The 21,942-nt window shown below is 43.5% G+C and overlaps 1 protein-coding gene across 1 annotated transcript in view; it reads left to right on the top strand.

The window, feature by feature from the left end:
- LOC124622008 (cytochrome P450 4C1-like) overlaps window positions 1-19,865 on the top strand; it is a 77,500-nt gene extending 57,635 nt beyond the window's left edge. The window contains exons 9-12 of the mRNA XM_047147559.1: window positions 11,729-11,797; window positions 12,208-12,379; window positions 14,837-15,016; window positions 19,558-19,865. Coding sequence (XP_047003515.1) covers window positions 11,729-11,797; window positions 12,208-12,379; window positions 14,837-15,016; window positions 19,558-19,715 — 579 coding nt within the window. The 3' untranslated portion in view covers window positions 19,716-19,865. The remainder of the gene's footprint in view (window positions 1-11,728; window positions 11,798-12,207; window positions 12,380-14,836; window positions 15,017-19,557) is intronic.
- The last annotated feature ends 2,077 nt before the right edge of the window (window positions 19,866-21,942 follow it).

Here is a 21,942-nt window from a genome sequence, read left to right on the forward strand (position 1 = left end):
ACTATAATTTATATTCCGTTTCCAAAGACATCATTGTCACGCGATATGATGTTTTACTGGCGTATTTCTGACTTGTAGGATTCTCAGGTGCCTGCCCAAGTCACGACTAAAGTTCTACGCGGTATTTCGGCAGACAGATTCGTTGCCATCTTCAGCTGAGTGCTGACAACTGCTGCTCCAGACTTATCGGTGTCCTATATATGTTTGCCACTACCCCGTCCAACATTTTGCTCCTGTTGTAATTGGTAACTCGTTATCTAAAAAATTGAAAAAGAGTTCTTCAAATAAAAAAATGGTTCAAATGGCTCTGAGCACTATGGGATTAACATCTATGGTCATCAGCCCCATAGAACTTAGAACTACTTAAACCTAACTAACCTAAGGACAGCACACAACACCCAGTCATCACGAGGCAGAGAAAATCCCTGACTCCGCCGGGAATCGAACCCGGGAACCCGGGCGTGGGAAGCGAGAACGCTACCGCACGACCACGAGCTGCGGACGGTTCTTCAAATAATGTGCTCATAAGGTTCGCAAAATCCATATACTATGCTCCTGATGCCCTAGCACCTCGAATAGTCCACCCCTGAACGTGGGTGACAAGTCAATTCCGAAAATCGTTTCTTTCCTCCTCGGTTCTTTGTTTGTGTCTTGGGTCAAGTCCACGAATTTCGACAATTTAAATTGTTCCATCTTGTCTACCGCCTCATCTCCATGTCTCTTGTCAGTCGCCAAGTCTCCAGATATTTCTTCTGTGAGGCGCTGAGCTTCCCATAGCCTGTTAACGTTTCAACTAGCCCACTTAAGTAACCTAATTTCAGTCTAACATGACTTTACAATGATGTGTTTGACTAATACGAACAGTCATGTGCGTGGAATTGCATAGCTTAATGGATGATTTGCTAAGTAGTTTAGGGATCGGGGGCCGGCCGGAGTGGCCGCGCGGTTAAAGGCGCTACAGTCTGGAACCGCACGACCGCTACGGTCGCAGGTTCGAATCCTGCCTCGGGCATGGATGTGTGCGATGTCCTTAGCTTAGTTAGGTTTAAGTAGTTCTAAGTTCTAGGTGACTTACGACCACAGCAGTTGTGTCCCATAGTGCTCGGAGCCCCCCCCCCCCCCCCCCCCCCCAGAGCCTTTAGGGATCGAAACTATTCATCGATAAAGAAAATTAATATTGCAGCTTCTAAGGTTGTTTGCAATTATTTGGATAATTTGGTAAATGTTTATGGGTTGTGCTGGCTCATAAAAGTTGGTACCTACGTATCATCTCTCTGAAGTGTAATATAAGGTATTGCCACCTCGACGCTACATAATTTTCTGTCAACATACCCAGTTTCACTTGATCTTGTCAACACTCATCGAAGAAAGGCCGTGTGATTTCTTCATACGTCTTGCACTCTCCACAGTCACTCGCACTGTCATTGCTGCCTCTTCTCTAAAGTCTGCACATACAAATTTAATTTTCAGAACTGGTGGCCGCCACTTTGATGACTTCATGAATACAAATCTTCGGGTGAAAGCGGTTAGACGCATACGGAAATAATGAGTACTTGTGCACAGGTACAAACTGTTTTCTGACTTCTTATTCATCTATCTCGGACGATAATGTTTCTACAGTAGCTGTGGTGGTTGCCGATGGAGTTGAATGCGGCGGTACTGACCTGATGTGACGTAACTCGTCTGTCAGTTCTCTGAGTTCTACTCCCTAACAGTTGTTTTCTTCTTCGAATCGTTACGTTCTCCCTCCCATTACTACTCGAATTTCTGCTACTCTCCTTCTCCCTCCTGAGTGTATCTAACGCCTCTTTGTCCGTCTGATTAACGTGGGCGTGTGTTTTGCTAAACTGTTCGAAATCTCTAATTTCTTCGTTCACGCGTAGACTTACTGGTGCTGTTCGATTGGACGTGGTTTCGTTACGCATTGACAGCTGCTCGACGGTGGTGGTTAACACCTCGACTTTATGTACTACATTTCCTAAAATATTCATGTGCGATTTTACGTACTGCTCTTCCCATGTTCCGATAGTCTCTATATTTCCGCGTTTGTGTCAATATTCTGCGTGTTGGTATCCATGTTCCGCACATAGGTATCGTTGTTCTTCGTGTTGGTGTCAATCTCTTTCTTTAATCCGTCTGTCAATCCATTGGTATTCTGCCTTAATCACCCCCTTGGTATTCATCGTTAATTTGTCTACTTTTGTGTTAAAGCCTTGTGTCTGTTCATTTATTTTCTTCATGATTGTTTCGTTGCCTAGCTATCAGTTTTCTTGTCTCATGTATTAATCTGCACCTTGTATTCCTTCACATGATCATCCAATTTTTACTTCACAGCCCCAACTTGTTCGTCTATCTTGTTTAGTTTTTTCAAATTGCTTCTTATTTTCTTCAAACTGGGTATCCCCCTCTTCCTCACCGTTCTTGAATAAAATTTTCGCTTTTATCGAAATGTTTGTCCACCTTAAACTGAACGCCCTTTTCTTCTTGCTTGTCTAGAATTTCGCGCCATTTTTCTTGAACTGTTCGATCAGAAAGCTCTTCAGATCTAATCCTGCAAGTGGTTGACGTGTGGGCTCAGGAGTGGCATCACTCTGCGCTGTTCTTCCGTGACCTTTTGTTTCTGAAATCTCCACTACCTGTGAATTTTTTCTCTTGTCTTCTCTTCTAAATTCAACTTCAGACACTTCATCGTTAACCCGTTCTGACTTTGCTCATTCACTATGTTAGTTTCTATTTGTGATGCTGTTTCTCACGAGCCCACTAAAATCGACCTGCTGGGTATTCTCCTTCTACACCTCCATAACATTTCTATCTGAAAGCTGTTTGTCTCTCTCATCCTTGCTAAATCTCTGTCTCACACCCCCGTAAATTTCAGCATGCTCTGACAGAATCTTCGCCTAACGTTTGAATGAAATTAAAGAAAGATCCCTAAAATTTCTCAAATCTCACGTGCACACTATAATCCAATCCCTTCCCGATACAAAACACACAAAGGACATAGAAAACAAGTCAACTTCTCTCTAGAGGTTCAAAAATGGTAAGTCAGCAGGACTACAATAGACGTACAGCAGCCTTACCTACTGAAAAATATACAAAAACTGGCTACAAACCAACAACTCAAAACAATTTTAGGCTACTAAATGGATAATAGGTGAGATGAAAAATGCAAATCTTTCTCGAAAATTTAAGTAAAAATTGGAAATTTTCGTGAATCTAACTGCTGCATTAGAAGTTATCAAGTAGGCAAATCCTCTGCGGGAGTTGCAAATTGTAAATGGTTGCGGGATTGAGGAGCGCTTGCTGACGTATACAGTGTTAATTATGTGTGTGTTGATGGCCCACTACATCTTACATAATTACTTTGTTGCCCTTTAGAATAATGAACAAGGAATTCGTTATCTACAAAATGAAACGAGAGTCGGAATAAACTCAGTTTATTACATTAAAATGGGTGATAAATGGTTTGCCAAAGCTTAATAATGGTAAGCTAACGCTTTGGCATGCCTAGGATTGGAATACTGAGTATGATTCAAGAGAACACATGTCAGGATAAGCAATTATATTCAAGTAAGTCGTAGTGTGGTTGCCAAAGGGTTAGAGTGTGAAAAGAGAAAGCGCTACAAGACCATGCGTTTGCATTTATGGCCGAAGTTGGAAGCATACTGAACCACTAACTACAGGTAGGTCTTCTGAATGAAGCTTCAAATTACTGAATCTTGTTAAAAAATTATTCGACTTTCCCTACAGTTTTTATCACTGTTGCTGCAGGATTGTTGTTGTTGTTGTGGTCTTCAGTCCTGAGACTGGTTTGATGCAGCTCTCCATGCTAATCTATCCTGTGCAAACTCCTTCATCTCCCAGTACCTACTGCAGCCTACATCCTTCTGAATCTGCTTAGTGTATTCATCTCTTGGTCTCCCTCTACGATTTTTACCTTCCACGCTGCCCTCCAACGCTAAATTTGTGATCCCTTGATGCCTCAGGACATGTCCTACCAACCGATCCCTTCTTCTAGTCACGTTGTGCCACAAACTTCTCTTCTCCCCAATCCTATTCAATACCTCCTCATTAGTTACGTGATCTACCCATCTAATCTTCAACATTCTTCTGTAGCACCACATTTCGAAAGCTTCCATTCTCTTCTTGTCCAAACTATTAATTGCCCATGTTTCACTTCCATACATGGCTACACTCCATACAAATACTTTCAGAAACGACTTCCTGACACTTAAATCTATACTCGATGTTAACAAATTTCTCTTATTCAGAAACGCTTTCCTTGCCATTGCCAGTCTACATTTTACATCCTCTCTACTTCGACCATCATCAGTTAGTTTGCTCCCCAAATAGAAAAACTTCTTTACTACTTTAAGTGTCTCATTTCCTAATCTAATTCCCTCAGTATCACCCGACTTAATTCGACTACATTCCATTATCCTTGTTTTGCTTTTGTTGATGTTCATCTTATATCCTCCTTTCAAGATACTGTCCATTCTGTTCAACTGCTCTTCCAATTCCTTTGCTGTCTCTGACAGAATTACAATATCATCGGCGAACCTCAAAGTTTTTATTTCTTCTCCCTGGATTATAATACCTACTCCTAATATTTCTTTTGTTTCCTTTACTGCTTGCTCAATATACAGATCGAATAACATCGGGGAGAGGCTACAACCCTGTCTCACTCCCTTCCCAACAACTGCTTCCCTTTCATGCCCCTCGCCTCTTATAACTGCCACCTGGTTTCTGTACAAATTGTAAATAGCCTTTCGCTCCCTGTATTTTACCCCTATCACCTTTAGAATTTGAAAGAGAGTATTCCAGTCAACATTGTCAAAAGCTTTCTCTTAGTCTAAAAATGCTAGTAACGTAGGTTTGCCTTTCCTTAATCTTTCTTCTAAGATAAGTCGTAAGGTCAGTATTGCCTCACGTGTTCCAACATTTCTAAGGAATCCAAACTGATCTTTCCCGAGGTCGGCTTCTACCAGTTTTTCCATTCATCTGTAAATAATTCGCGTTAGTATTTTGCAGCTGTGACTTATTAAACTGAGAGATCGATAATTTTCACAACTGTCAACACCTGCTTTCTTTGGGATTGGAATTATTATATTCTTCTTGAAGTCTGAGGGTGTTTTGCCTGTCTCGTACATCTTGCTCACCAGATGGTAGAGTTTTGTCAGGACTGGCTCTCCCAAGGCTGTCAGTAGTTCTAATGGAATGTTGTCTACCCCCGGGGCCTTGTTTCGACTCAGGTCTTTCAGTGCTCTATCAAACTCTTCACGCAGTATCGTATCTCCCATTTAATCTTCATCTACATCCTCTTCCATTTCCATAATATTGTGCTCAAGTACATCGCCCTTGTATAGACCCTCTATATACTCCTTCCACCTTTCTGCTTTCCCCTCTTTGCTTAGAACTGGGTTTCCAACTGAGCTCTTGATATTCATACAAGTGGCTCTCTTTTCTCCAAAGATCTCTTTAATTTTCCTGTAGGCTGTATCTATCTTACCCCTAGTGAGATAAGCCTCTACATCCTAACATTTGTCCTCGAGCCATGCCTGCTTAGCCATTTTGCACTTCCTGTCGATCTCATTTTTGAGACGTTTGTATTCCTTTTTTGCCTGCTTCATTTACTGCATTTTTATATTTTCTCCTTTCATCAATGAAATTCAATATTTCTTCTGTTACCCAAGGATTTCTACTAGCCCTCGTCTTTTTACCTACTTGATCCTCTGTTGCCTTCACTACTTCATCCCTCAGAGCTACCCATTCGTCTTCTACTGTATTTCTTTCCCCCATTCTTGTCAATTGTTCCCTTATGCTCTCGCTGAAACTCTGTACAACCTCTGGTTTAGTCAGTTTATCCAAGCCCCATCTCCTTAAATTCCCACATTTTTGCAATTTCTTCCATTTTAATCTATAGTTCATAAGCAATAGATTGTGCTCAGAGTCCACATCTGCCCCTGGAAATGTCCTACAATTTAAAACCTGGTTCCTAAATCTCTGTCTTACCATCATATAATCTATCTGATACCTTTTAGTATCTCCAGGATTCTTCCATGTATACAACCTTCTTTTATGGTTCTTGAACCAAGTGTTAGCTATGATTCAGTTATGCTCTGTGCAAAATTCTACCAGACGGCTTCCTCTTTCATTTCTCTCCCCCAATCCATATTCACCCATTATGTTTCCTTCTCTCCCTTTTCCTACTCTCGAATTCCAGTCACCCATGACTATCAAATTTTCGTCTCCCTTCACTACCGGAATGATTTCTTTTATCTCATCATACATTTCTTCAATTTCTTCGTCATCTGCAGAGCTAGTTGGCATATAAACTTGTCCCAGCCCGGTTTATGACTCACAGAGCGTTCATTCGCTCCCGGTTAGTGACAGCTTTCTCTCGAAGAGCCTTCTTTTTGGGTGAACATCCATTTCAACATAGGAAACTGTAATATAAATTAGTTACATCACTGGTACTGATACATATTTTATTTATCGGTGGGGATTAATTTTTGCGATTTGGTTGGACTCTTTATTGCAGATTTTACATCCATTACGGGACGATTTGGGAAAGAGATGTGTATAACAATACTGATGTCTTTTTTGGTCGCCATTGTGGGTGGTGGTGATGATGATTGGGATAGTACGCCTGCTCCAAACTCTACCCTCCTGTGTCTCAGCTATCGCTATCGGATCCTGACCTCGCTATACAGGAATGCTTTCCTTTTTTTATACCCCGTGCAGGGTTCCATGCCTGACTCATTTGTAGACCAAGTTGGACCCCAAAATTGGTGACCTCTTTAATCACCCAATCCAGTGAGAAGAAAAGCTATGTAACTCAGTTTTGCTGCAGTCTTCGGTAGGGTCAGTTTTTATGCTATGTTCTGCACAACAGCTCATTTGGTGGTGTGGCGTACCTCACTGTAGCAATTGTATTCATCTATCTTCTTTTGGGCAAACAGTTTCCCCAAGGTATGCCTTACAGCAATGGGAGGATATATGGATGGACCTTGAAACTATTAGGTCCAGTAAAGCGTGAAGTAGGCTTTCTCAAATCAGGGGCCTACTAAATCGCCTGCAAGTGTGGCAGAGCAAAGATTGGAAAACTATATACATGGTGAAAGAGAGGTGCCGTGTACGTAGGCATCACATTGAATTACGCCACACCATCAAACGAACATGGCCAACTACAGTATAAACCACAGCAACACCAAGAAGATACTTTGGCAAGCTTTCTCCATCTGGGAGTGAGTGATTAAAGCCATTGAAATTAGAGTCCAAGAGGTCTAATTAATAAAGATGGCAGCTTACATCTCATTTAGGCACTGCACCTTGCATTGAGCCTTCAACAAGAAAACCTTCCCATGCAGTGATGTCCACAGCAGTACCACGGGAACTGGAGACCGCAGTTCAGAGCTGGGCACCGCTACCCCCACCACCGCCGCCACTCATTGGATCAGCCACACGGACAGTAATAGGAGGCGAGTGCCTGAGGGTGTAACGGAGAACATACAGGGTAGTCCATTGATAGTGACCGGGCCATATATCTCACGAAATAAGCATCAAACGAAAAAACTACAAAGAACGAAAGTCATCTAGCTTGGAGGGGGAAACCAGATGGCGCTATGGTTGGCCCGCTACATGGCGCTGCCATAGATCAAACGGATATCAACTGCGTTTTTTTTTTTTAAATAGGAACCGCCATTTTTATTACATATTCGTGTCGTACGTAAAGAAATATGAATTTTTAGTTGGACAACTTTTTACGCTTTGTGATAGATGGCGCTGTAATGGTCACAAACGTATAAGTACGTGGTATCACGAAACATTCCGTCAGTACGGACGGTATTTGCTTCGTGATACATTACCCGTGTTAAAATGGACCGTTTACAAATGGTGGAAAAGGTCGATATAGTGTTGATGTATGGCTATTTTGATCAAAATGCTATGTATGCTGCTCGGTATCCTGGACGACATCATCCAAGTGTCCGGACCGTTCGCCGGATAGTTACGATATTTAAGGAAACAGGAAGTGTTCAGCCACATGAGAAACGTCAACCACGACCTGCAACAAATGATGCCCAAGTAGGTGTTTTAGCTGCTGTCGCGACTAATCCGCACATCAGTAGCAGACAAATTGCGCAAGAATCGGGAATCCCACAAGCATCGGTGTTGAGAATGCTACATCAACATCGATTGCACCCGTACCATATTTCTATGCACCAGGAATTGCATGGCGACGAATTTGAGCGTCGTGTACAGTTCTGCCACTGGACACAAGAGAAATTACGGGACGATGAGAGATTTTTTGCACGCGTTCTATTTAGCGGCGAAGTGTCATTCACCAACAGCGATAACGTAAACTGGCGTAATATGCACTATTGGGCAACGGAAAATCCACGATGGCTGAGACAGGTGGAACATCAGCGACCTTGACGGGTTAATGTATGGTGCGGCATTATGGGAGGAAGGATAATTGGCCCCCATTTTATCGATGGCATTCTAAATGGTGCAATGTATGCTGATTTCCTACGTAAAGTTCTACCGAAGTTACCACAAGATGTTTCACTGCGTGACAGAATGGCGATGTACTTCCAACATGATGAATGTCCGGCACATAGTCGCGTGGGGTTGAAGCGGTGTTGAATAGCATATTTCATGACAGGTGGATTGGTCTTCGAAGCATCATACCATGTGCCGCACGCTCACCGGATCTGACGTCCCCGGATCTCTTTCTGTAGGGAAAGTTGAAGGATATTTGCTATCGTGATCCACCGACAACGCCTGACAACATGCGTCAGCGCATTGTCAATGCATGTGCGAACATTACGGAAGGCGAACTACTCGCTGTTGAGAGGAATGTCGTTACACGTATTGCCAAATGCATCGAGGTTGACGGACACCATTTTGAGAATTTATTGCATTAATGTGGTATTTACAGGTAATCTCGCTGTAACAGCATGCGTTCGCAGATGTGATACGTTCACAAAGGTACATTGGAACAACCGAAATAAAATTTTCAAACGTACCTACGTTCTGTATTTTAATTTAAAAATCCTACCTGTTACCAAAAGTTCGTCTAAAATTGTGAGCCATATGTTTGTGACTATTACAGCTCTATCTATCACAAAGCGATAAAAGCGGTCCAACTAAAACATTCATATTTCTTTACGTACTACACGAATATGTAATAAAAATGGAGGTGTGTATTTAAAAAAAACGCAGTTGATATCCGTTTGATCTATGGAAGCTCCATCTAGCGGGCCAATCATAGTGCCATCTGGTTTCCCCCTTCAAGCTAGACAAATTTCGTTCTTTATAGTTTTTTCGTTTGAGGCTTATTTCATGAGATATGTGGCTCGGTCATGATCAATTGTCCACCCTGTATAGGGGGCGAACCAAAGCAGAGCACCAGTCATCAGGAATGACTAGAAAACGGCAACTAATGCGTCTGTAGAAATGTTGTTGAGACAAGACCGGCGGATACCTAAAAATTCTATTAGGTATCTTTGTCACCTTTAACTGTAAAAATTGCTTTACTTATAACTAGATATGGGAATTAAAGTCATTCGGCCATTTTTGAAGCACAACAATTCCGTACTTTAGCACATGTGAAATTCAAATACTATCAGAAGTTCTAAAGCATGAAATAGTTCCACCTGAAGATGACAATGTAGGCTGGAACTACAATATTGGATTTTGTAATAAGTGATTTTAACATTCAAAGACGGCAGTGACATCCTTTAAAGTACTGTATATGAAAGTGAGTTCCATCCAAGAAATCATAATATCTTCCATTTATTTCTTAGTACCGTGATCCTCGTACTATCTGGATTATATGCGATCGCACAGTGTTAGCTTACAGAAGTAACACACTTGATACAGTTCTGAGCTGCCACACTGTGGATTAGAGGATGATTAGATTTAGTAATGAATAATTCTGAGACTTAATAACAAAACACAGTAAAGTGTTCATCCACAATCACATGCCAGTAGTAACTAAAATATGTCCACAGAACAGAACAAATTGTCGAGGAGAAACGATACTTCCAATAATTTAAAAACAAGTTTCCTCACTGGTGCTGGTTTTCCGCATTGGGTACGTGACTACAGATTTACATTTTAAAGTAACCATCCTCAGTGAGAGCCAAACATAATTTTAAGGCAGAGTAATGTATATTAATTTGCCACTGTAATGTGTTAATAGGTAGTACCGCTCCTCACTCAGTAACTTGGATTTTTTTATATGTATTTTAAGAGCAGCGTAAATATAGTGTGAAATTAAGACTAGGATCTTTATCGATGAAGCTGCTTGCTAGATGTTGGACTGATTATACAGCATGGTTCTCCACAAACCAAATTTGGATTGAATATCACAGAGCTATTACTAGAAGTGGTCCTGTTGGAGGTGGTACGCATTTGCCTTCCTTTGACAACCGAAGTGACCTACTTAGCCCTTAATAGGGAGTGATAGACTGCAAAATTAATTCCATTCATAGTGCAAGTCACCGTTTTCCACTTTAACTATCTTTGCTGCGGGTGAAATAATGAACAAGTAATGGTGAAAACTTTAGGGTCTATCTAGGAACATGTCATTCGTAGTATCCAGTAAGCCACGATCTACGTGTACTCTTGTTTCACCATTCACAATTAAAGATAACTTTCTTAGACATTAGTCGCTCTAGGGTATGCGTTAAAGAGGCTGAACTTCAGTACATGTAAGGCCTATAAAAAGGTCCTTCCAGTTTAAATTATCGCCATCGAGTAGACAGAAGCTTTCTGGATACTCTCATCTACTTCCTAACTGTCATTCACGCCATGTCTTTTTCTCTGAAGTACCGATTATAGTGGGAGCCTTATGACACAAAATCAATTAGCAGCTATTTTAGAGCATTTAGCGTCTCGGCAACGGAGGACTTCCGAAAGACTAAGCACACACGCGCAGTTTGGACGATGAGTGGATCGTTCGAGGAAATGTAACCCAGATAAGAAAAGATCCTCCGCTGAATCGGTGAGCGAGGAACTTTACGCTAAACACTAACTAGAAAAAGCGATAAGATGGTAGGACGTGTGTTAAAATGTCAGGGAACAACTTCCATGCTACTGAAACAGTTGGCACCAGGCTACTTCGAAGAAGTCAAAAGAAGGATGACTCCAGAAATGTGAGCAAATATGGAACACCAAGTGAGTTAATCACTGCGCCATCTCATTCGGTGAAGTTATTTTAAGAACGTTCTGTTCTGTTTCCTCTGTTGAAGATTCACTGTCTAAGCAGATTGGCTGGTCAAATGGCTCTGAGCACTATGGGACTTATTAACATCTGAGGTCATCAGTCCCCTAGAACTTGGAACTACTTAAGCCTAACTAACCTAAGCACATCACACACATCCACGTCCGAGGCAGGATTCGAACCTGCGACCGTAGCAGTCACGCGGTTCCGGACTGAAGCGCCTAGAACCGCACGGTCACCGCGGCCGGCCTAAGCAGATTGAAATATCTTAATAATGTGATATAAGTTTTGAACAGTCAGTAATCTTTTCATGTGTTTTAAAATATTTGAAATAGATTAAACAAGAAACTTAAAAAAAAGTCCAGTATATTGAATGCTTCCGAGCTGCAGCGGCATTGCTGTTTTTCGTTAACTGTTCCACAAACTCGCAAGGATCTCTAGTTCCATTATCATTGCAATAATCCGGTTTGACGCATCTACGTTTCTATCTGTGTTCTCAAGGGTCACGACACGACGTCGGTTGCCATGTCGTGGGTTCTGGTTCTGCTTGGACACCATCCTGACATCCAGGTGAGTTAAAATCTCTTCCTATCCTTCTCTGTACGTTTCATTTCAAAATCATCACAGCAAGTGTTTCATTGTCAACTGTCGCTGGTTTTCAATCACATTCGAGTAATTCTAACAATGTTGATCGAAATTTTGGATGGAATATGAAGATGGAAGCTAAAGGAGATACAGCCGTGTAATTGCTGTGATGATATAATCCAAAATAATAATTCATGAGCTTCTTGTTTTGTCTTCATTAGCGTTCGAGCGCGCGCGTGAGTGCGTGCGTGCGCGCGTGTGTGTGTGTGTGTGTGTGTGTGTGTGTGTGTGACAGAGAGGGAGAGAGAGTGTGTGTGAGAGAGAGTGAGGGTTAAATATTGTTAGTTGTGAGTCGTTCTGTATCGTTTCTTACCAATGCTGTTTGCTTCCTGTAGGAGAAAATCTTCGCTGAGCAAGACGACATATTTCAAGACAATCCTAACAGACGTCCAACTACACATGACCTGAACAACATGAAGTACCTCGAGATGGTCATCAAGGAAGCTCTGAGGCTCTACCCAAGTGTGCCTGGCGTCAGTCGCCGAGTGACGAAGGAGATTGAAGTTGGTAAGTATACCACATTGTCTTCATTGTACGATTGTCGTTGGTCTTCCACAGCATTCAGACAACCTCTCTCTGCAAACTCATCTAGTGTTGATCCAAATTTGACTCCTTGCCAGTTTATGGTCTAATACATATCGACAATTTAAGTATGAAGAACCAGATGATGAGAATAAAAGGCTAAAATACGTCCTGCTTCAAAATATAAAACAGGATTAAGAACGAGAGATAGCAGAGTCTATGTATTCTCTAAGAGAAATAATCTTACATTTGTGGAGTCGCTGGATTTCGCACAGCCATTACACAATGATTCTTCATAGCTTGTTTTTCCGTCTTTGGAACTAAATACATCACTGAATCTGCGTATCAGGGATCCGAAATTTTGTCGGTAGGTTTGTGGAGATATGTGGCTTTAGATGTCTGGGCACAGGTCATGCCACTTGCTTAATTAACGGGCCGCTGATTTTCGTACGTTGTGATAGCGACCTTGACGAGTTGCGTAGGGTTTACACCAGGCGAATTTTGTCGTCGAGACATAGATGTCAGTTTCCTATAATGATCCTCAAACCACTGTAGCACGTTTCTAGCTCCGACACACGGACCATTATACTGCTGAAAAATGGGATCGCCGTCGGGAAGACACCAAGTATGAAGGGATGCAGATAATTCGCAGCTGTCAGCGTGTCTTCGATTACTAGCACAGGTCCTACGCAATGTCTCCCCTATCTCCCACAAGTCTGCGTCCGTGCCGCGATGCACGTTTCGAACCGTTCACCTCGATGACGGCGTTTGTGGAGACGATCTTAGACGTTGTTGTAGTTGTGGTCTTCAGTCCTGAGACTGGTTTGATGCAGCTCTCCTGCTACTCTATCCTGTGCAAGCTTCTTCATCTCCCAATACTTACTGCAACCTACATCCTTCTGAATATGCTTGGTGTATTCATCTCTTGGTCTCCCTCTACGATTTTTACCCTCCACGCTGCCCTCGAATACTAAATTGGATGATCCCTTGATGCCTCAGAACATGTCCTACCAACCAGTCCCTTCTTCTTGTCAAGTTGTGCCACAAACTCCTCTTCTCCCCAATTCTATTCAATACTTTCTCATTAGTTATGTGATCTTCCCATCTAATCTTCAGCATTCTTCTGTAGCACCACATTTCGAAAGCTTCTATTCTCTTCTTGTCCAAACTATTTATCGTCCATGTTTCACTTCCATACATGGCTACACTCCATACAAATACTTTCAGAAACGACTTCCTGACACTTAAATCTATACTCGATGTTAACAAATTTCTCTTCTTCAGAAACGCTTTCCTTACCATTGCCAGTCTACATTTTATATCCTCTCTACTTCGACCATCATCAGTTATTTTGCTCCCCAAATAGCAAAATTACTTTACTACTTTAAGTGCCTCATTTCCTAATCTAATTCCCTCAGCATCACCCGACTTAATTCGACTACATTCCATTATCCTCGTTTTGCTTTTATTGACGTTCATCTTATATCCTCTTTTCAAGACACTGTCCATTCCGTTCAACTGCTCTTCCAAGTCCTTTGCTGTCTCTGACAGAATTACAATGTCATCGGCGAATCTCAAAGTTTTTATTTCTTCTCTATGGATTTTAATACCTACTCCGAGTGTATCAAAAATGTGATTCATCCGAAAAGCCGACACGTGTCCATTGATCGACGGTCGGGTCCCAATGGTCCCCTGCCCACTGCAACCGTAACTGACGATGTTGATCGGTCAGCATGTGAATTTGTAGGGGTGGTGTGCTGCGGAGCTACATTTTCAACAAATTATAATGAATGGTGAGCTCCGAAACACTTGTGTGTGCACCAGCATGGTGCTCTTTCGGCAGAGATGCCTCATATCACTATCTATCATACTCTTTGCAGCAAACAAGCCTCAGAAGCTCAAGTTCTGTGAAGAGTCGTGGACTGTTCTTCTACCTGTTTCCGTAGATGCTCGCGACAGGAGCACGTGGACATTCGACTTGCTTCGCCGTTTTTGAGATACTCGTTCACAGGCTCTGCGTAATAATAATCTGTCAAGCCTGCTAATCGCAACGTATATCCCCATTTGCAGCCCATATCTTCATCAGGGCGATCCTCCGTCCGTGTCAGTTGCTTTTACATATTTTTGTTCCAGCTTCGCCCGCACCGCTTCCAAGTGGCAACCACGTTGGGCAGTGGTCGTAATGTTTTGGCTTATCAGTGTATAGTGAATAAGGTGAAGTCATTGATCTGCCTCAGGCATGCAGTACGTATAGAGTTTGTAAAGTTATTACAGTAACGTTTTAAGTTTACTTTTACAGTGGCTTTCATTTTAATTAGGAGTCAGTTAGAGACATTGAACCACCAGCATTAACTGTTAGTCTTATCTGCTGCATGTATGCATCATGCCAGTACTGTAAAGAGCGCAATTCCATGTAACGAATGCAATTTGCTGGCCTCACAGGAGGCTACACTGTTCCTGAGGGCTGTACGATACTCCTGAACATACGCCAGACTCACCGCGACCCCGACCAGTGGCCAAACCCGGAGCGCTTCGACCCGGACAACTTCCTGCCAGAGAGGGTGCAGGGCAGGCACCCCTACGCCTACGTACCCTTCAGCGCAGGGCCACGAAACTGTATAGGTAAGTGTGCAGCAGCTGTATTAGGACCATATAATTATTTGTCAGTAATTACTTTTGGTAGTTAACTGAATATAGCCTAAATGTTGTTTAACTTTCATGCGCAAGCTATGTAATACTGTCAATAAACTGTTTTTAAAAAAGTCTCTCATAGTAGATGTCGCGATATTACTCTGTTCTCACAGAATCACATGTGCAATGTTGCTATAGGAACGAGGTACAATAATATAATTTAAAAAATTCCATTAAATCGCTTGAAAAATGCTGTTATAATAGGTTTATAGGATGTGACTATAGAATTAACATGAGATAGATTTCTAATATTTCACTGTGTATTCACCAGACTCTCAAGTAATTTGGTCGACAGAGACTAAAATGTCTGAAAGGGGCTCCCTCTTGAAAATGAAGTAATGTAACTTTTCATTTTAATCACGTTGCATTTTTTTCGGAGATCCTGCCCTTTAGCAAGTGCTTCTCGAAGATGCCGGATGGGGAAATCAGATGCAGATACATTGATCAGAAGTATCCGGACACCCCTGTGTAATGCGGGATTGACCACCAGATGACACGAGGGACTGACTCACCAAGATAAAAGAAGCCAGAGGATATTGTGTTTTCTGTTTCAGTAACAGCTGAATGGATCGGTCAGGCGAGCTCAGTGATTTCGAACGTGGACTAGTCAGTCAATTCCAACTGGGTAACAAATTCATCAGGAACATTTAAAACCACCGAAGTTGACGGTGGCGTGCTTGAGAAATGAGAGAACGAGAAACAACCACAGCTAACCAAGACGAGGAAGTGCTCATACAGTCACAGATAGGGAGCATTCGAGTATTGTGGAGGATGATTGCTCGTATATCTTTACATGGAATCAACGCAAGGAATCTCTCGTGAGCTCCATAGTGCTACCAGCAGTTCAATGACTGTTCGAAGGGAGATAGAAAACATGGGTACAATGTACGAGCAGCTCTGCACAATCTATGTACATTCTACATGGGAAAGAAAATGAAGAAAAAACCTTCGCACCACTAAGGAGATATCCGAATTGGTCAGAAATTAGTAGATGTAAATTTAGAAACAAATTACAATTTTTTAAAAAAATTGATTTCTTATGCAAGAGGAAGAGCTTCACAGATTCAGCAAGTCAACTACGCGATGGTCCACCTCTGGCCCTTGTGGAAGCAGTTATTTGCCTTGAAATTGAAACACAGGTAATAGATGTCTTTCTGAGGAAGGCCGAGTAAACTGATTATTATGAAATCTATGTGTGATCTACAACAGATAGAGACAATAGGAACCGACTGAGTACTCACCGGGTCTACAGGTAGTAGCGGAAAATAATGTCGCGGGCTGTTCAATCGGCTATTTATTTCACACACAATCAAAGTTTCTTTTTATATTCACCATTAAATTGTTCTGTTTTTGAGGGCTCTCAAGGTGAATGGAAGGGACAACGGAGGTGAAATGCTGGGTGAGATTATTCACAACGGTCTGTTGATCACAAAAAGGATTTATCAAACATAAATGTAAATAAAACTCTTCCTGCGGTATACAATCTCACTAAATAAAAACCGAGCGAGGTGGCGCAGTGGTTAGCACACTGGACTCGCATTCGGGAGGACGACGGTTCAATCCCGTCTCCAGCCATCCTGATTTAGGTTTTCCGTGATATCCCTAAATCGTTTCAGGCAAATGCCGGGACGGTTCCTTTGAAAGGGCACGGCCGATTTCCTTCCCAATCCTTCCCTAATCCGAGCTTGCGCTCCGTCTCTAATGACCTCGTTGTCGACGGGACGTTAAACACTAACCACCACCACCACTAAATAAAATGCAAAATCCTCAAGCGGTCTAAAGGTTATGTTGGCAGCACAAGCCTACGAGTCTACGAAGACCTCTGATCTCACTGGGGTGAACTTCATGTAACTCGTAATCTCCCAGTTACGCATGCTCGTACATATACACACAAGGAGGAGGTGAGAAAGAAAACTGACTTTATAAAAAGAAAAGAAATGAGAACATGTGCGCTCTCTTTTATCACAGGGTATGCGGTAGACACTGAAGCGAAAAGACAAAAAAATTGAAAAAAGTAATATGAACAAACTAGTCGCTACCAACGAGTTAAAGCACAAGTGGATCTCCAGTTTTATGAATTCAAGTTTCTTGACCCATTTCATTATATGTTATACTACTTAGAGTGCACGACTGAATAACGGAAATAAAGGGCTCTAGACCAACATGGATACAGGAGTCTGTCGTTTTGACGGAAAGCGAAATGCGCACCGCATGTTCCCATACATGGATAGAACCCTTTCTTCTACTTAGCTTAAGACAAATCCTATGTTTATTGTTTCTTGTCATCTCCCTAGACTAACTCCTGTTTTATACCCGCTTCGACACTTTTAAAGTATTCGAAGGCTGCGGGCATTTTTTCTAATTTCCTCTTTAACTGCAAACACCTTATTGACGGGGCAGGTCTCTCTATACGCTTGTTGAAGCCTTTCTCCCTAGAGAAGTTTTCAGCTTGGATGTTCAAACAATGTGCCTGTCCCACCGTCCTCAATAAAAACAGCTTATATGCAACAGTCCTAATGATTAGCCTCGAAAAAAAGTGGATAAACACTGATGACGACAAGGCAAAGAAAAAGGACTTACAGATGTTGGAACATAACTGCGCCCGAATAGAAAGTGTCATGAAGTTTCCGAGACAGTAGAATATATTATGCTTTTGAGAGACACAATATAAAGGGGAATGGTTATCCAAAGAAAGCAGATTATACACTTTCTTTCAAGGGTCAGATTTCAACCAAATACAGGACAAGCGAAGGTATCCCAGGTGTATGAGGGGGTTTGCTAACGTTAAGAGTTCGTACAGAACACGTGTGAGAGAAAGTAATGGATACAGGGGTGAGCTGGAGTCTGTGGGGTCATAGGATTTGGACGAAGTGCTTAAAATTGGGAACAGTGGAGGCCCACTTAACGTTCACATAGGTGAAAATATACTGGATGAGTGATTCTGTTGATATAATTATTAGTTTTCTCTATTGTAACCTTTATTTAGGATGCTTGGTAGCTGGGCATTTCTCCTTAGTGTTCGACTGTTAATAACTTCCAAAGGAGTACTACATAAGACCTCATGGTATAGAATATACACCAACTCCATCCGAAGGCCCAGAGGTAACGACCGACAATTGTGTCATCCTCAGCCCATAGACATTACTGGATGCAGATATGAAGAGGGTTGAAGCCAGCACGCCGCTCCCCCGGCCCTGAAGGGTCGTTTAGCACTGACTACAGAAATATATGGCTTACGCTCGGCCATTATACCCAGTTATTTTTAACTTTCTACGGACAGTCATTTGTCTAGCACTTTTCAACTCATGAGTGATTCCGTTCGCTGGTTTCATGCGATTTTTTACAACCACTCTACGCAATGCTCTCCGAAACTGGTACTGGGGCAACTCTGGTGCGCAACAGGCCATAGATGTCAAAGACGAACGATGGCTGCGGCGATATGTACGGGCGAGCAGACGAGCGATTGATGAGTAAGTGACCATCTGAATGAACCAAGGGACTACCAACAGTGCCTCCTCAACGACCGATCAGTGAACATTGCTGCTTGTGTACCTCGGCAGCAAGCGCATGGCTCATGCACCCAAGCTGACTGTTGTTAACCGTCGGCAATAGCTTGAATTTGAACACCAGTATCGCAACTTGACGTCCACTGAGTGGCGACAGGCGACCTTTCCAGATGAAGCACGTTTTGTGCTGCACCATACAGATGGCCACTGTCGTGTACAGCGCGAAATGCCTGAAAGTGAACATCCTGCAACTATCTTCGGAAGCTTCCAGGACAGAGGGCGCTGCCTGGATGATTTCGTCGTTCTGGGAGGCACGATGGATCTATCCTTACGAACCACGTCCACCCCCACATGCAATTTGTTTTTCCTCGGTTTGTTGGCGTCCACCAGCAGGACAACTCGCAGTGTACGTGTGTGGTTCGATGAGAAACAGGATCAGTTTACCATATTCCCTGGCCAACAAACTCCCCGGATTTAAACCCAGTCGAGAATCTGTAGGATCACATCGACCGGGCTGTTTGTGCCATGGATCCTCAACCGAAAAACCTAGAGCAAATGGCGACGGCACCGGAGCCAGCATACCTCCACATCCTTGTCAGTATCTTCCACAACGTCACCTACTCTCTTCCTGCTCGCCTCGCTGCGGTACGCTCTGTAAAAGCTGGCAATTGAGACTTTTGACAGGTGGTCACGTTAATGTGACTGGACACTGTACTTGATTGTCGGCCTCTCGTTGCATCTAGTTGTGTATTCCGCGTTACATAGCCCTCTCTGGATACATTCGATCAGATAGTGTTAAATACGTACATACAGGACATAGCTTAAGAGCTTCTATAGTTTAATCTTAAGTGTATGATGACTTCTAACACAAGGGAACAGACTAGAAGTTAGTCATTAGTGTTTCTATCAGCCAGCAGCAACTGTTTAGTCTGTAGTGAACTGTGCTGTGTCTGTTGGAATTCTCAGGCCAGAAGTTCGCTATCCTGGAGGAGAAGGCGGTGCTGTCGTACGTGCTGCGCAACTTCCGCGTGGAGACGGTGGACAGGCTGGAGGACCTCAAGCTGATCGGCGAGCTCGTCCTCAGGCCGATGAACGGAGTCAACCTCAGGCTGCGGCCGCGGTAACGCAGAGTCTGTGACGGCGCCTCTGCCTGTCTCCTGTGAAGTCCGCCAACAGCATTTCACCTCATCATTTTTTCATCTTGTGATCTGACTTTTTTAATAACCTTGTATATCTTTTTACAATTTATTCAATAAATATTGTTTTGTTATTTATTTAACTTGATGGAAACACATACACTGATGAGCCAGAACATTATGACCACTACCTGACAGCCGGTATGTTTACCTTTGGCGACTCATCCTGGCATGGAAACAATGAGGCCTTGGTAGGTCATTGGAGGGAGTCGGCAACACATCTGCACACACAAGTCACCTAATTCCCGTAAATTCCTGGGAGGGGGCGATGAGCTCGACGCCACGTTCAATCACATTCCAGAGTTGTTCGATCTGGTTCAGATCTGGCTAGTTGGGGTGCCAGCACGTCAATTAGAACTCGCCACTGTGTTGCTCGTTGCTCGAATCAGTCCATCACACCTCTAGCCTTGTGATATGGCGCATTATCTTGTTGAAACATGCCATTATCGTCGGGGAACATGATCGTCATGAAGGGGTGTACATGGTCCGCAACCACTGTACAATACTCCTTGGCTCTTCCGCCACCTGCACTGGATCCATGGGTGTCCCCGTGAATGTTCCCCAGAGCATAATTGAGCCGCCCTCACTTGTCTCCATCCCATACTACAGGTGTCAAGGAGCTGTTCCCTTGGAAGAGGACGGATTCGCACCCTCCCATTGACATGGTGAAGAAGATATCAGGATTCATCAGTGTTGTAACTGCGACAGGGACTCTCGCGGGGTTGCCGCTAACGAAAACACGGCGGGACCGACGGGAGCGGCGCTGGCCGCTGTGACCGAGCGGTTCTAGGAGGTTCAGTCCGGAACCGCGCTGCTGCTACAGTGGCAGGTTCGAATCCTGCCTAGGGCATGGCTGTGTGGCAGGTCCTTAGGTTAGTTAGGTTTAATTAGTTCTAAGTCTAGGGGACTGATGACCTCAGATTTTAAATCCCATAGTCTTTAGAGCCATTTGAACCGGCGGGAACGGCCCGTGAACAAACAAGAAGGACGAACGGTAATGAAAGGACAAGCACGACGACAGACAACCGAGCAAGACACCGAGATCAGCAACAAAGTACTAAACCACGGGGTCACAAAAGACAACCTCACGAGATCAAAACAACGACGATTCGTAAAGGGAAGTAAGCAAACACAACATAAACACGATGTCTGTAAGCGAGATGTCAACTGAATCAACGCGAATAACAGACTGCCTCGCTCAGTGAGATGCAGCCGCCTAGATACACAACAGAGTATGTCCCTATTGGCCGCTGGGACCACATGCTTCACAGTGGCGCCCCCACGCTAGACTCGGGGCCAGGAGCACGTGCAACCACGGCTTATGGCACTACTGCTGCGCAAACTCTAGTGGTTATCGAGGTCCATGCCGGCAGACGCGGATTCGAAACCCCTCGGCGCTCGGTATCAGAATCAGACCCTGCAGCTGCCTGCCACTGCGACAACGTGCAGTGCCGATATTCGCATGCTCTTTTCAGTCGTAGTTGCCGATGTCATAGAGTCAAGATTGGCACATTCGTGGGTCGTCGGTTGTAGAGGCCCATCGTTAGGAGTGTTCGGTGCACTTTGTGTTCAAATACTCTCGTACTCTGCCCAGCATTAATGTCTGATGCTAGATCCATTACAGTTCGTCACCTGTCGTGCTTTATCAGTCTCCCTGGTCTACAACGACAGACATGAGGGTTGGCCGCCCAACCCCACTACGACTGGACGTGGTTTTACCTTGGTTTTGCCACGTGTTGAAGATACTCACCGCAGCACTCTTCGTATACCCGGCAAGTCGTGCAGTTCCCGAAATTCCATGGCGAGCGTCTGGGCCAACACAATTTGCCCTCGGTCAAACTCAGATAGATCGCCCACATTCTCCATTCTACCTACGGACAGCACATCACTGATACTACAAGCATCTTGCATGTGTTTGACTAGCAGTCATTCCTCGGTGGCCGTGCGGTTCTAGGCGCTGCAGTCTGGAACCACGGGACTGCTACGGTCGCAGGTTCGAATCCTGCCTCGGGCATGGATGTGTGTGATGTCCTTAGGTTAGTTAGGTTTAAGTAGTTCTAAGTTCTAGGGGACTGATGACCTAAAATGTTAAGTCCCATAGTGCTCCGAGCCATTTGAACCATTTAGCAGTCATTCCTCGCCAGGTGCTCTTGCT

Source organism: Schistocerca americana, chromosome 7 (genome assembly GCF_021461395.2).
Source record: "Schistocerca americana isolate TAMUIC-IGC-003095 chromosome 7, iqSchAmer2.1, whole genome shotgun sequence".
NCBI classification, from domain to species: domain Eukaryota; kingdom Metazoa; phylum Arthropoda; class Insecta; order Orthoptera; family Acrididae; genus Schistocerca; species Schistocerca americana.